This window comes from Magnolia sinica, chromosome 9 (genome assembly GCF_029962835.1).
Source record: "Magnolia sinica isolate HGM2019 chromosome 9, MsV1, whole genome shotgun sequence".
In the NCBI taxonomy this organism is placed as follows: domain Eukaryota; kingdom Viridiplantae; phylum Streptophyta; class Magnoliopsida; order Magnoliales; family Magnoliaceae; genus Magnolia; species Magnolia sinica.
In genome coordinates this window covers 54,147,481-54,159,688 of record NC_080581.1, presented here as the reverse complement: position 1 = coordinate 54,159,688, position 12,208 = coordinate 54,147,481, and the positions used below count along the sequence as shown (strand labels likewise).

The 12,208-nt window shown below is 38.3% G+C and overlaps 1 protein-coding gene across 1 annotated transcript; it reads left to right on the top strand.

Moving 5' to 3' along the window:
- Positions 1–332: 332 nt before the first annotated feature.
- Positions 333–10,559, top strand: LOC131255447 (nucleobase-ascorbate transporter 6-like). The gene is made up of 14 exons (XM_058256165.1): positions 333–916; positions 1,474–1,571; positions 2,727–2,903; positions 2,989–3,089; positions 3,185–3,260; positions 3,468–3,527; positions 4,004–4,188; positions 5,674–5,770; positions 5,999–6,085; positions 6,178–6,236; positions 6,567–6,658; positions 9,445–9,522; positions 9,642–9,802; positions 10,231–10,559. Exons 1-14 carry the CDS (start codon positions 805–807, stop codon positions 10,447–10,449), a joined length of 1,602 nt encoding a protein of 533 aa, XP_058112148.1. The 5' UTR covers positions 333–804; the 3' UTR covers positions 10,450–10,559.
- The last annotated feature ends 1,649 nt before the right edge of the window (positions 10,560–12,208 follow it).

The following is a 12,208-nucleotide window of genomic DNA, read 5'->3' as shown; positions in this document are numbered from 1 at the left end:
ACACAATAGTAGGATTTCAAACCCAAGGAGTTCCAAATCCATGCTCCGAACCGGCCCTAATAGTTAAACAATCAGTTAATCTTGGTTATTTTGTTCTTGCTACGTATACCATGTAACGTATTTTGGACGGTTTAATTTGACTACTTTTATACCACAATGCAATTTCTAACGAATTTTTAAATGCCTGCGTATCGTCCATCACACTCTGCCACGGTATCAAAATTATTTCTAAAAGCCAAACCGAAAAAGAAAAAAAATGTTCTTTATTTTTATCTTCCCGCACACAGTCTCCATTCCGGCAGCACCTTGCAGGCCAAGGCGGTGTGATTTGTGAAACTGGAATTTGCATTTCGCTGCATTTCATACCATTTGCATTTGGGTGTTTGTATATATGTATATATAGAAAGAGAAGGGATTTGCTTTTCCTTTTGCTACTTTTATGAGCTTTTCCTTTCCTCTTCTTTTCTCACTTTCTTTGTTTTTGTCAATGCAATGTGTATAAGAAGGCGGTATTAGTGGGGTTGGGTTGCTTTTTTGCTTTATCTTTAGACCCTCTTAAGAAAGATCCACACATGGGCAAAGTAGTTTCCTTTGCATAGAAGTCTTCTGCTTTTATTTGCTTCTCTATTGCAGATTTTGGTGTTGCTATTATTTTCTCTTTTTGTGAGTGGTTGTGGGTTCATTTTGGTTTTGTGGGATCCTTGGGTTTTAAGTTCAGTTGCAGTTTCATTTTTGTTGGGCGGGGTTGGATTTGTGTAGTTGAGATTTTCTTCATTTTCTGGGATTTCAAGAGGAGGGAGAAGAATGGCAGGGGGAGGAGCGGCGCCACCGCCGAAAGCGGATGAGTTGCAGCCACATCCAGTGAAAGATCAGCTGCCCAACATTGCTTATTGCATTACTAGTCCTCCACCATGGCGTGAGTTCTTTCTCTTGTATCTGCTCTGTTCTGTTCTCTTTTTTCTCTCCTGTTTTCCCGTTTATTTTTTACTATTTAAAGAAAAAAAAGAAGAAGAGAAGATTAATTTATTGTTTTTGGAACTCGTCTGGATTTTGAGAGTTTTAGCTGGCTTGAAACTGTCAAGCCCATTTGGGTTTTCTTCTGCTTATTTATTTGTTTTATTTTTTAAATCCATTTGGTTTTTTTTTTTTTTTAAATAGAAATAATGAATATATTTAAAAATGTGTTTCCTCTGTTTTCTTTCTGTTTTAATATAACTTTAAACCCATTATATTTCTATATCTTTATATTTTTAGGCTGAATCTCTGTTGGGTTTCTATCTAATTTCCGTTTCAGCTATATCCATTTGATTTTATTATTATTTTTTTTTAGTGAAGTTTCTTATGTTTTTATGGCAGCCCACTTGGATTTCTTTGGAGAAAATGTGCATATTGTAATTGTTTCCTTTTGTGGAATTTTTTTTTTTAATTTTTTAATTTTAAATTTTATTTTAATTTTTTGTTAATTGAATGCAGCTGAGGCTATTCTTCTTGGATTCCAACATTACCTGGTCATGCTAGGCACCACTGTCCTCATTCCTAGTGCTCTTGTTCCTCAGATGGGAGGTGGCAATGTAAGTCTTCAACAATGAAAAAATAAATAAATTCTAATAAAGTCTTTGCACTATATTGGCCCGCTTTGATGCACGAAGACCATTGGACCACCATAGATTTCCTTAGGGCCCAAACATTTACCGGTCAATGTTACCTAAATTGCATACACCCTATGTTACCCATTCCGAATCCCACTGGATTATGGATCATTGCGATCCAGATGGCTATTTTTATTGATCTGAAATTTTGGTTATACTCTTACTATAGATTAACTTGTTATGTCAATCTATGCTAAGAACGTAGATATTTATACTTTGATTAATGCAACAACATGCATATACAATATTATTTGTGATGAACTTATAATAATAATATTCATTATATTTTATTTCAAAATAATAATAATAATAATAATAATAATAATAATAATAATAATATCCATTATTTTGTATATAAATACTAATCTGTTCCAAGGTATTCCGTAACGGTAGCAGTAGCCGTAACGGCCACCATTGTTACCTTTATGATACATACCATAATGGCCATTATGGCCTCCGTACGGTCTCTTTTTTTCTTTTTTTTTTTTAAATTAAAAAAATCCGAAAAACATGTGTTGGCCTTTTAATGTATCGGTCGTTTTTTCTGTAATGGCCATTACGACCCCATAACGTGTAATGGTTGCCACCATCACCGTTATGTAACGGCCTCATAACGGTCATTACGACACCATAATCTATTTGTAAAATAGAATTGCATTGTATATCCCTACTGTATGTACTGAGTGACCCGCGTGATCCTACCACTGGCATACCTCACATTGAAGTAGTGTATCACTTACCAAAAGCAACTCACGATTCAGGTGACCTTGCTTCTGCGTCAGATTAGATGAATATTATCATATCCGTCTGATCAAGATTCTAGGAATGGATGGTTGGACCAAATTCAATCATTCCATTCATTTTGAATGCTCTTGATTAGGTATCTTGTAACATCTTGATTTTTGGACCTGATGCAATCGAAGGTCTATAATATCCAAAGATGGGTCCCACTATTCAATGCACAGAACATTGCACTGTATTATACCGTAAACAGCCAATACTCACTTCTCAGAGTCAACATCTGGTATTACACTCCATTTATTTATGTGGTTAAAATCATGTTTTCTGTTTTTGTAGGAGGAGAAAGTGAGGGTAATCCAGACACTACTGTTTGTTGCTGGCTTGAACACACTGTTCCAGACTTGCTTTGGAACTCGGTTACCTGCCGTGATTGGAGGGTCATACACCTTTGTCGTCCCTACTATCTCGATTATTTTGGCCGGTCGATATAGTGATATTCCAGACCCTCATGATGTAATGATCTGTGTCCAGTCTTTCATGTACTGATGCTTTGCATGAATATGGTTCTGATTACAGAACATGGTTTTATGCTCCACAGAAATTCAAGCGGATCATGCGTGGAATCCAGGGCGCCCTGATTGTTGCGTCGACACTTCAGATTGTCCTTGGCTTCAGCGGCCTTTGGCGAAATGTCGCGAGGTTGTTATGGGGTCATGATTGTCTTGAATACACCACAAAAGCTTTTGAAGTTTTGGTGTTAATTGTGCTTCTTTTGCTTCTTCGTATTTGTTCAGGTTCTTGAGTCCACTCTCAGCAGTCCCTTTGGTATCTCTAGCTGGGTTTGGGCTTTATGAGCTTGGTTTCCCAGGGGTGAGTGTTCTCTGCTCATTGCTGTCATGGACTAAATGTAGATACCATCTTTATTTCTTACTGCTGACTAGTGTGGTTGGTTCTTTCCAAAGTGTACGTCTTTCAATGTAATGCTGTCTGATTCATTGTATCTCGGCACCTTTTGCCTTTTAAAGATACATTACCTTGGATATTGTCGTACTGAAAATTCTTGTCTCGGATGCTTAGGTTGCCAAGTGTATTGAAATTGGGCTTCCACAGATAATTGCCTTGATAATTTTTTCACAGGTAAGTTGTTTTTATGCATGCCTAAATCTGGATTTTATTTTATTTTTTTTTCATTGCAATTCAGATTGCATTTTGTGGAATTAGGGTGCATTTGGAAGTACTCCAGAATCAGCATTTGGTTGTATGTGTTGGAGGGGTGACTTTGGTGCTACTAAAATTGAAACCCAAGGAGGAGAGTTTATCAGGTTTCTGCTTTTCTGCCTCAAAACAATAATTTCACTCTTTTTAACTGCTGATTGAAACAAGTGAAATATTGATTTGTGGAAAAGCATTTTGTCCACCCTGACCTCCAAACGAACTCTTAATCGTCAACAGCAATCTATATTGCTGATCTTTTACACTTTCTAGTGTTTTTGTTTTATCTGTGCAATGGACATTGTCTCAAGCTTTTTCAAAACTTCAGCATTTTCCTACATTTAAATTTGAGCTGCTTAATGTTTCCTCAATTCTAATAACTTTGAAATGCTTGTTCACAGTACATACCCCACGTGATACACTCTGACAGGAGTGTCTTTGATCGGTTTGCTGTTATATTTTCGGTTATTATTGTATGGATTTATGCCCACCTCCTTACTGTTGGTGGGGCATATAAGCATGCAGCACCAAGGACACAATCAAATTGCCGTACTGATAAAGCCGGGCTTATTGGTGCTGCTCCATGGTAAGGACAGCCACCTGCTTTTTTGTTCTACTCTTTATTAACTGCTCATTTTGGTAGCTTGGTGCAGTCTGGACCTCATATCTAGTTTCCTTTTGGTAATGCTTGTATGTCCTAACTCTTGTCAGTATTGTTTTCACTCGCTTTCAATTCTTCATAAAGATGATCATTGCCCAAGTTAGTTACTTTAGCTGCTTGGATTTTTTATTTTTATTTTTTTGAGTTGCAATTATTAGTCCAATAAAACCAAAATAATCAATAAGAAATTACCTTCCTTGAGATTATTATTGAAGCTATATGGCACAGATAGAAAGAACTGGGATGTGATAGGATGAAAGATTCTAGCGCACATGCTATAGGATTCAAAGGCGACTCATGCCCTACGCAACACATGCTGGAAAATATTATTCTCTCAGAGAAGAAGAAAACTCTTGTTTTATCCACCCAATCATCCTCTAATCACGTGCCCCAGGGGCTTATATAACTTAAAAACAAAAGACTAAAACCCTAATACTTTTGCTGATGCCAAAAATGCCCCTAAGGGATTTTTTATATAGTCAGTCCTTTTAAGTAGGGTGATTTAGTCCTTGTCTCTAATCTAATCCAATAAAACACAATAAATAAATTAATAGACCTAACTTCTCCCTCCTGTGAACCCCATGCTACACCCACATGTGATCTGGTGGGACCACATGAGTAATCCATTGGGGTCCTCGGGACTCGGATCCACTTGCGTCTTGCAGCATTATGGGCCCCAAATTTAAGGTATTTCACTTTCAAGTTGGACTTGGAAGGAAAAAAACTGGAACTTGAGGTCTGCTTTCAAAGATTGAATGCTAGGAAACACCATTATTATTATTATGGTTATTATTTATATTGGATTCGATGGCTGTGTTAAGTATGTGACTGTTGTCAATGCTGATGTCTGCACGGAAGCTGATTTCAGAACTTCTGTCAACTATAATTCAAAAGCTAACCTCAAATTTCCAGGAGAATGGATAATATAATGATGATGATTATTATTATTTGTCATATCGTGTTGATTTAACTGAATATTCCCAACTCACTAATGCATCCATGCAGCCTGTCTGATATCATTGTGTGACTTTTTCATATGCATAGCTCATGATCAAGATATAAGGTTCTTTCATAAGGTCATCTATCATCTCTGTCATCCTTTGGAATCCCATCAGACAACCACAGGGCCTTTTAGCAAGACATAGGATTATGAACTAGTTTCAGCTTCAGGGCATTGTCGAACTTAAAATAGCTTGAATGGAACCAGTCTACCCATTCCTTGCCCATTTCTGCATTTGTTGGCTACTTTCTTGCATGGACGATTGTTTAATATATATATATACCAGGCTGAGGCAGTGCCTGGTTAATATTTATTTTCTTTGTATAATTCGATAAAGTTGCCTTTCGTTCTTGGAGAGGATTAATGTCGTCTTTTGATACGACCTGAGTAATGCTGGAATGTTTCTGCAGGATAAGAGTTCCATATCCATTTCAATGGGGAGCACCCACATTCGATGCAGGTGAAGCTTTTGCCATGATGGCTGCTTCATTTGTTGCTCTTGTAGAGGTCTGTTCACAGTTCTTTGACTCTGTCCTTACAATTGATGATTGAGATGCCTTTACTGGTTATGTGGATGATTTTACCTTTATTTGGGTATTTTTATTTCTAGCTCTATTCATCCCGTTGCACCTTCACATCTATGCTTTGTCAATCTGCTTCATGGTATTCCAATCTGCTTCATGGTATTCGAATAGGAGTTTTGATTATTTCTTATAAAATCCCTTGGTAATGCAGTCAACTGGTACTTTCATTGCGGTGTCAAGGTATGCAAGTGCGACACCATTGCCGCCTTCTATTCTCAGTCGTGGCATCGGTTGGCAGGTAACAGAAGTTGTGACGATAGTGTTCCATTATTCAATGAAAAACTGATTGTCGAATGTCCTCCAAACATTATTGGATGTTTCTGTTTCCAGGGAATAGGTATACTGTTGGATGGTTTGTTCGGGACAGTGAGTGGTTCCACTGTATCTGTGTAAGTCTTGTATATTTATTTATTCATCTCTCTCTCTCTCTCTCTCTCTCTCTATATATAGATCTGTACCGGTTTGCAGTGAGTAAAAGGACTAGATCTGGCCAGAGAGAGAGAAGAGAGAGAGAGAGAGAGAGAGAGAGAGAGAGAGAGAGAGAGAGAGAGAGAGAGAGAGAGAGGTAATCAATCTTTAGTAGCACCCAGCAAAGGGATACACAGTTTGCATTAGACTGGTAGCAGTGATTGATCTTCTTTATGAACATGTTTCATTCATTATTAGAATGAGTTGTATTTTTATTTGTTCAAAAATTTCAATGGCATTTCCTTCTACAGTGAGAATGCTGGTTTGTTAGCATTAACTCGTGTTGGAAGCCGAAGGGTTGTGCAAATATCAGCGGGATTCATGTTATTCTTTTCTGTTCTTGGTAAGTTGTTCTTGTCTTGCATCTCTAGACCCTTGTTTGTTAATCACTTCCTCTGCAGTACGATTTAAAAGAAAAAACGAAACAAAAGAGGCTGTGTTTGGATTCCTGTTGATTAGTTCAAATAGTATGATTAAGTCACGCCATTTACCTTCATTAGTGTTCATGTTGGTTGAAGACTAGGCTCCAATGATCAACTGTTTTTCTTTTGAGTTTGATTCAAGAGGAATGTAATTGCAATTTTGAGGTATTGTCAACTCCTTGTGTATTATAAGGAACACAATTACAATTTGGCCATTTCCTTTTTATTAAATTAAATATTTCAATTCAATACACTGGTACATCAAAATGCGGCCTTAGATGTGAGCTGCAGTTCACATGTGAAATTCATTAGGTACCAGTGGGAACTGGGAAGTCTCGTGTAAAAGATGAACGAACATGGTCTGGTGGGTTTTATTCTGATTGTTTCTGAATGTTGCAATTGCATTACAAGAATTACTTGTTCAAGGATATGGATGAAGATATTCGAAGAAGCTGAACCTAGGGTAATTAGCATGAGAGGAAATCCAGAATTTGATCTCACTTAGGGTTTATATATATATATATATATATATATATATATATATGGCAAATGGTACTATAAGGTCGACCTCATGGGAACTTCCCATGAGGTCGAGCTGTGTCGGCCTCACCGTGATGTGTGTTGAACATCAACACCATGCATTTGATGGGTCCCCTTTAGGTTATGGGATATCCCAAAAATCAGCCGTATACAGAACATAGGTGGGCCATACCATCTAAAACCATGTGAAGACATGCCTAAAATATATAAAAGCACTTGGTGGGGCCCAACTGAGTTTGAGTTTTGGATGCGGCTGAAACTTGGTATTACCCCTCATCCAAGTGGGACACACAATGGATGGGCTGGATTTGTGAACCACATCTCGGTGGACCCAATAAATGATTATGAATGTTTTAATGGGAGGGTGACCCCTCTTGACTGTTGTAGGGGTGTGGCCCACCCAAGTAATGGATTGACGTAGATTTTTAAGACTGTGGCCCACCATGGAATGGCGCATCTGACTGATGGGGTAGATATTCAACACACATCACGGTGGGGCCCACATAGCTCGACCTCATGGGACCATTATATATATATATATATATATATATATATATATATATAGTAATAGCATCGGGATGAAAACTGGGAGTATTTCTGCCTCAAAGATCGGGATGAAATGCATCAAACATACGCGTTTGAGCATGGAGGAAAATCTGTGGGTCCATTGCAATGTATGTGTCTTATCCACACCGTCCCTCCATTGTACCAACTTATTTTAGGGCATGAGCACAAAAAAAAGAAGAAGAAGAGCTAGATCCAAAGCTGAAGTGGACCACACCACAGGAAAAGTTGGTCGTATTGACGTCCACCGTTGAAAGATGAAAGCCATCTGTGGGTCCCACAGTGATGTTTATTTGTCATCCAACTTGTTCATAAGGTCGCATAGACATGAATAAAGGTAAAACACAAGTATCCGCTTGATCCAAAACTTTTGTGGCCCCAAATAAGTTTTCAATGGTAAGCATTCAGATCCCACTGTTTCCTGTGGTGTGATCCATTTGAGCTTTGGATCTGCCTCATTTTTGGGCTCATGCCCTAAAATGAGCTGGCGGAACGGATGGACGGCGTGGATAAGACAATTATATAACAGTGGCCCCCACATTTTTTACATGCCCAAATCATACGAATGTAAACCAAGGAGTTGGAAGCTTTGAAAACAAGCTGCCTGTCAACATCAATATTTGGAAGGATGCCAAAATTACAAGCGTAAATAATCATGGCTTATTTACCAAGAATTACAATGGTAAGTAAAAAAATCAAACAGCCCCTTAGATAGGAAATAGAATCTTTGATGCCCAAAAATGTGTTGTATCCATTCAAATTCTAGTAGTGCCTTTGACTAACTTCATATCTGAATCCACTTTCGGGATTTTTTATTCTTTGAAAACCATTAGGCTCCATTTGGTGGACATATTAAAAATGAGTTCATCTCATTTTGGCTAACACTAATTATGTATTAGAAATCGGGATCTCTAATACATAATTACTATTAATATGGACTCATTAAGATCTGCAATACAAATCATTGTTAACGAAAATGAGATGGAGCTCATTTTTAGGCGTCTTCCAAACATGACCTTAATTAATTCTTTGACATGCAAAAGTATGGCCGTTTAGGAAAAATCTATGGGCTGTTTGGGGCAAGAAACTTGCAGATGTAGATCTTCCAGCTAACAACTCAGCGACTGGGTGCCAGCATCCCTGAACGGGAAACGAATGGAGGTTCTCAAATTTCTTTAACACCCAATAACTTCAGCTGTCCCTTTTCATTTCTGTTATGTGAGGGATGCGGCTAGACGACAACCTAATTGCTAAGCTGTTTGCCCGGTGGACCCACATGTTTTATACTGCAGACAAGCAGCTCTCAAACCTGTTTTCATGCCAAGCAGCTCCTAAGATATCTTGGTTATCATATGAAGTATTGAAGGGACATAATCGATGGTTATTTCTAGATTATCAATTCTTTGTTATAAATTCATTTTTACTGCTTGAAATTTGTGGCAGATCATTTGCGGCGATGTAAATTCTAGTTAACTTCAATCTGTTTGATATAGTAATTGAAGGATTCCTATCGAGGGATCTCGGTTGGGATAGAATGCTAGCTTGCCCATGTTTATTAGAGTTGTTTTTAGTTTGAAGCTGTCACTGTTTAATGCCAATACAGGGAAATTCGGAGCTATATTCGCTTCCATTCCAGCACCAATTATTGCAGCCTTGTATTGCCTTTTCTTTGCCTATGTGGGTACGTAAAACACTGCTTCTTCTCACCTGTTTACTTTTAATTAAGGTTGAAGTAGCTTCTCTCTGCAATCTCGGTTGGGTATGCAATTATGCTTAATTTTTCTTTTCATACATGGACAGGTTCGGCAGGTCTCAGTTTCCTCCAGTTCTGCAACCTCAACAGCTTCAGAACCAAGTTCATCTTAGGCTTCTCTGTTTTCATGGGCCTCTCTGTGGCACAGTACTTCAATGAGTACGCTGCAGTCGCTGGTTATGGTCCAGTTCACACTAATGCAAGATGGGTATGCATTAAGATAAATTTAGGATTTGTGTTTGCTGATGCTCAGAATTATGTACATGTGATCCAATGGGCCTACCTGGAAACCTCCCAGATTGGAAGGTCCTGATTTTTCAATATTTGGCCTTCTTTCCGTTGAATGTACCAGTGCCTTTTCCCCCTTTGACAAGCTATGGCCTGCCACAGTGGGGGTATTGGATTGTTCAACCTGGAAGATTTCTGGAGCCATTCCATCCATGCTGGGGCCCAGTTTGGGACATTAAGCCACAGGCCATATGTGTATGAAACCTTCACATTGGCAAACCATGTGCAGGACCGAGCAGTTCCTCATGCATAAAAGCTCTGATCTTTATCTTTCGTTTTCAATCTCTTCATTCTTTGTTTGCTTCCTTCTGGTGGGCCACCATACTAAAGGTTTTGCATGCTTTGCAGTTCAATGACATTATCAATGTGCCATTCTCTTCAAAAGCTTTTGTTGCGGGAATCATAGCATTTTTCTTAGACAACACGCTGCTTCGGAAGGACTGCGCTACAAGGAAAGATAGAGGTTACCATTGGTGGGATAAGTTCCGTTCATTTAAGACAGATACCCGGAGTGAGGAATTCTATGGCCTACCTTTCAAGCTCAACAAGTTTTTTCCATCCGTATGATTGATTAATCTGGTCTGGTCGGTCACATTGTCGTTCAAAATCGCTGCGAGCCGTCTCCCAAGATCCTTTGGGTGCCGGCATAGTGCCTTTTTTTTAAAAATTTTAACAGTGCGTTGTTTTTTTTGTTCTTCTGGGCGGTTGACAGACATTTTACCTCTGGAAATGAATCCCATTACAGGACTCATTGCTTAGGTTCTTTTTTGTATATTTGAATGAAATGGATTCAAAATGAAAAAAAAAAAAATGCAATTTAGGTCTTTCTATTCTTGCATCAAGTAGTGGCAAATTGTAGTACCGGGTTTTTCTCCTTGGTAGGAAGTAGGACAAAAGGTACCCAAATGTGTTGATAGAGTATTCGAAATTATTATACTTCGTGACTGTTGCACTGGGCCTAGTGGCCCGCTCGCCAAAGATGAGGAGATTTTTCACTGGATGGGGTTATTCATCAGGTGCAGCCTGCTGTGGACTGATCGGCTCGTCCGGTGGGCAGCATGCCCGAGGAAAATGGTGTTGTGGCACCTGTCTCGAGGGGCACTATATCAACATCCTTGCGATGTGCCACTTTGATGTAAGGATGCAGAGCAAGCACGTTCTTATCACAAATAGACCGAAATCAGTTTAAAGGGAAATCAACAAAAATGAAATCAGTTTAAAGGGAAATCAACAAAAATTCAGCATAGTTTGATGGATAAGACTGCGTTGTTTGATCACGAAAATTTGAATTTAGGTGAAAGCTTACTGACTTTTTGTTTGTTTGTTTTTTTTTTTTTTGGGCTCAGTTCTATCGATCGATTGGGTTGATTGATCAAAACAAATACAAATTTTGGGTTCTAGTCTTTGGACGTTTTTGCGCCATTCTGATCAATCGATGGTCCGATCGATGGACGGTGAAAATTTGTGCATTTTTTAATTATTGTTTCCTTATTTGTTTTAGTCATTTTTAATTGCTTCTTAGGGTTTGTTTAAGGGGCTGTATGATTTTCTAATTACAGTGGTAATCCAAGGTAAATGGGTAATAATTATTTATTTTTGTATTTCTGGTTGGATTTCTAAGGTGATGTTGACAGCCACCTTCATTTATAGCACTCCTCAAGTCACCTGAAGAGAAAATTGTTAAATCTTCGGGCCCACCATGATGTGTCTTATCCACACCGTCCACCCTTTAGCCAGATCATTTTAGGGCACAAGCCGAAAAATGAGGCAGATCCAGATCTCAAGTGGACCACACCACAGGTAACAATGGGAATTGAACTCCTACCATTGAAAGCTTATTGGGGACTCCAGAGGTTTTGGATCAAACCGATATTTTTGTTTCCCTTTTATCCATGACTTTGTGACCTTATGAACAAGGTTGGATGACAAATAAACATCAATGTGGGCCTTAGGGAGAAAATAACTTTCAACCGTTAATGTCTTTATGATCATTGTTTCCTAAGGTGTGGTCCACTTGAGGTTTTGATTTTCCTCATTTTTGGGCTCATGCCTTAAAATGTGGTGTTAAAAAGGATAGATGGTATGGATAAGTTACATATATAATGACAGGGCCCACATATTTAAATCAGTAATAACAGGGTTTTTATAGAACGATCTTCGAAAGTAAATGGCTGTGAATTTCAAACAGGTGGTGTAAGTCATAATTACTTATTTCCATATATTTACCAGGGAAATTATAAATCAAACAGCTCCTAAGAGTATTTAAGCATGCAAACTCATTTATTTTGATAACTTTTTAATAAAACTTCGTCGAATTTTTTCATTT

Excerpts from the sequence above, each read along its gene's own strand:
- LOC131255447 (XM_058256165.1), top strand. The coding sequence starts at position 805 with ATGGCAGGGGGAGGAGCGGCGCCACCGCCGAAAGCGGATGAGTTGCAG. Across the intron at positions 1,572-2,726 it reads CTCAGATGGGAGGTGGCAAT|GAGGAGAAAGTGAGGGTAAT; the intron begins GTAAGTCTTCAA and ends CTGTTTTTGTAG. Across the intron at positions 6,086-6,177 it reads GTCGTGGCATCGGTTGGCAG|GGAATAGGTATACTGTTGGA; the intron begins GTAACAGAAGTT and ends TTCTGTTTCCAG.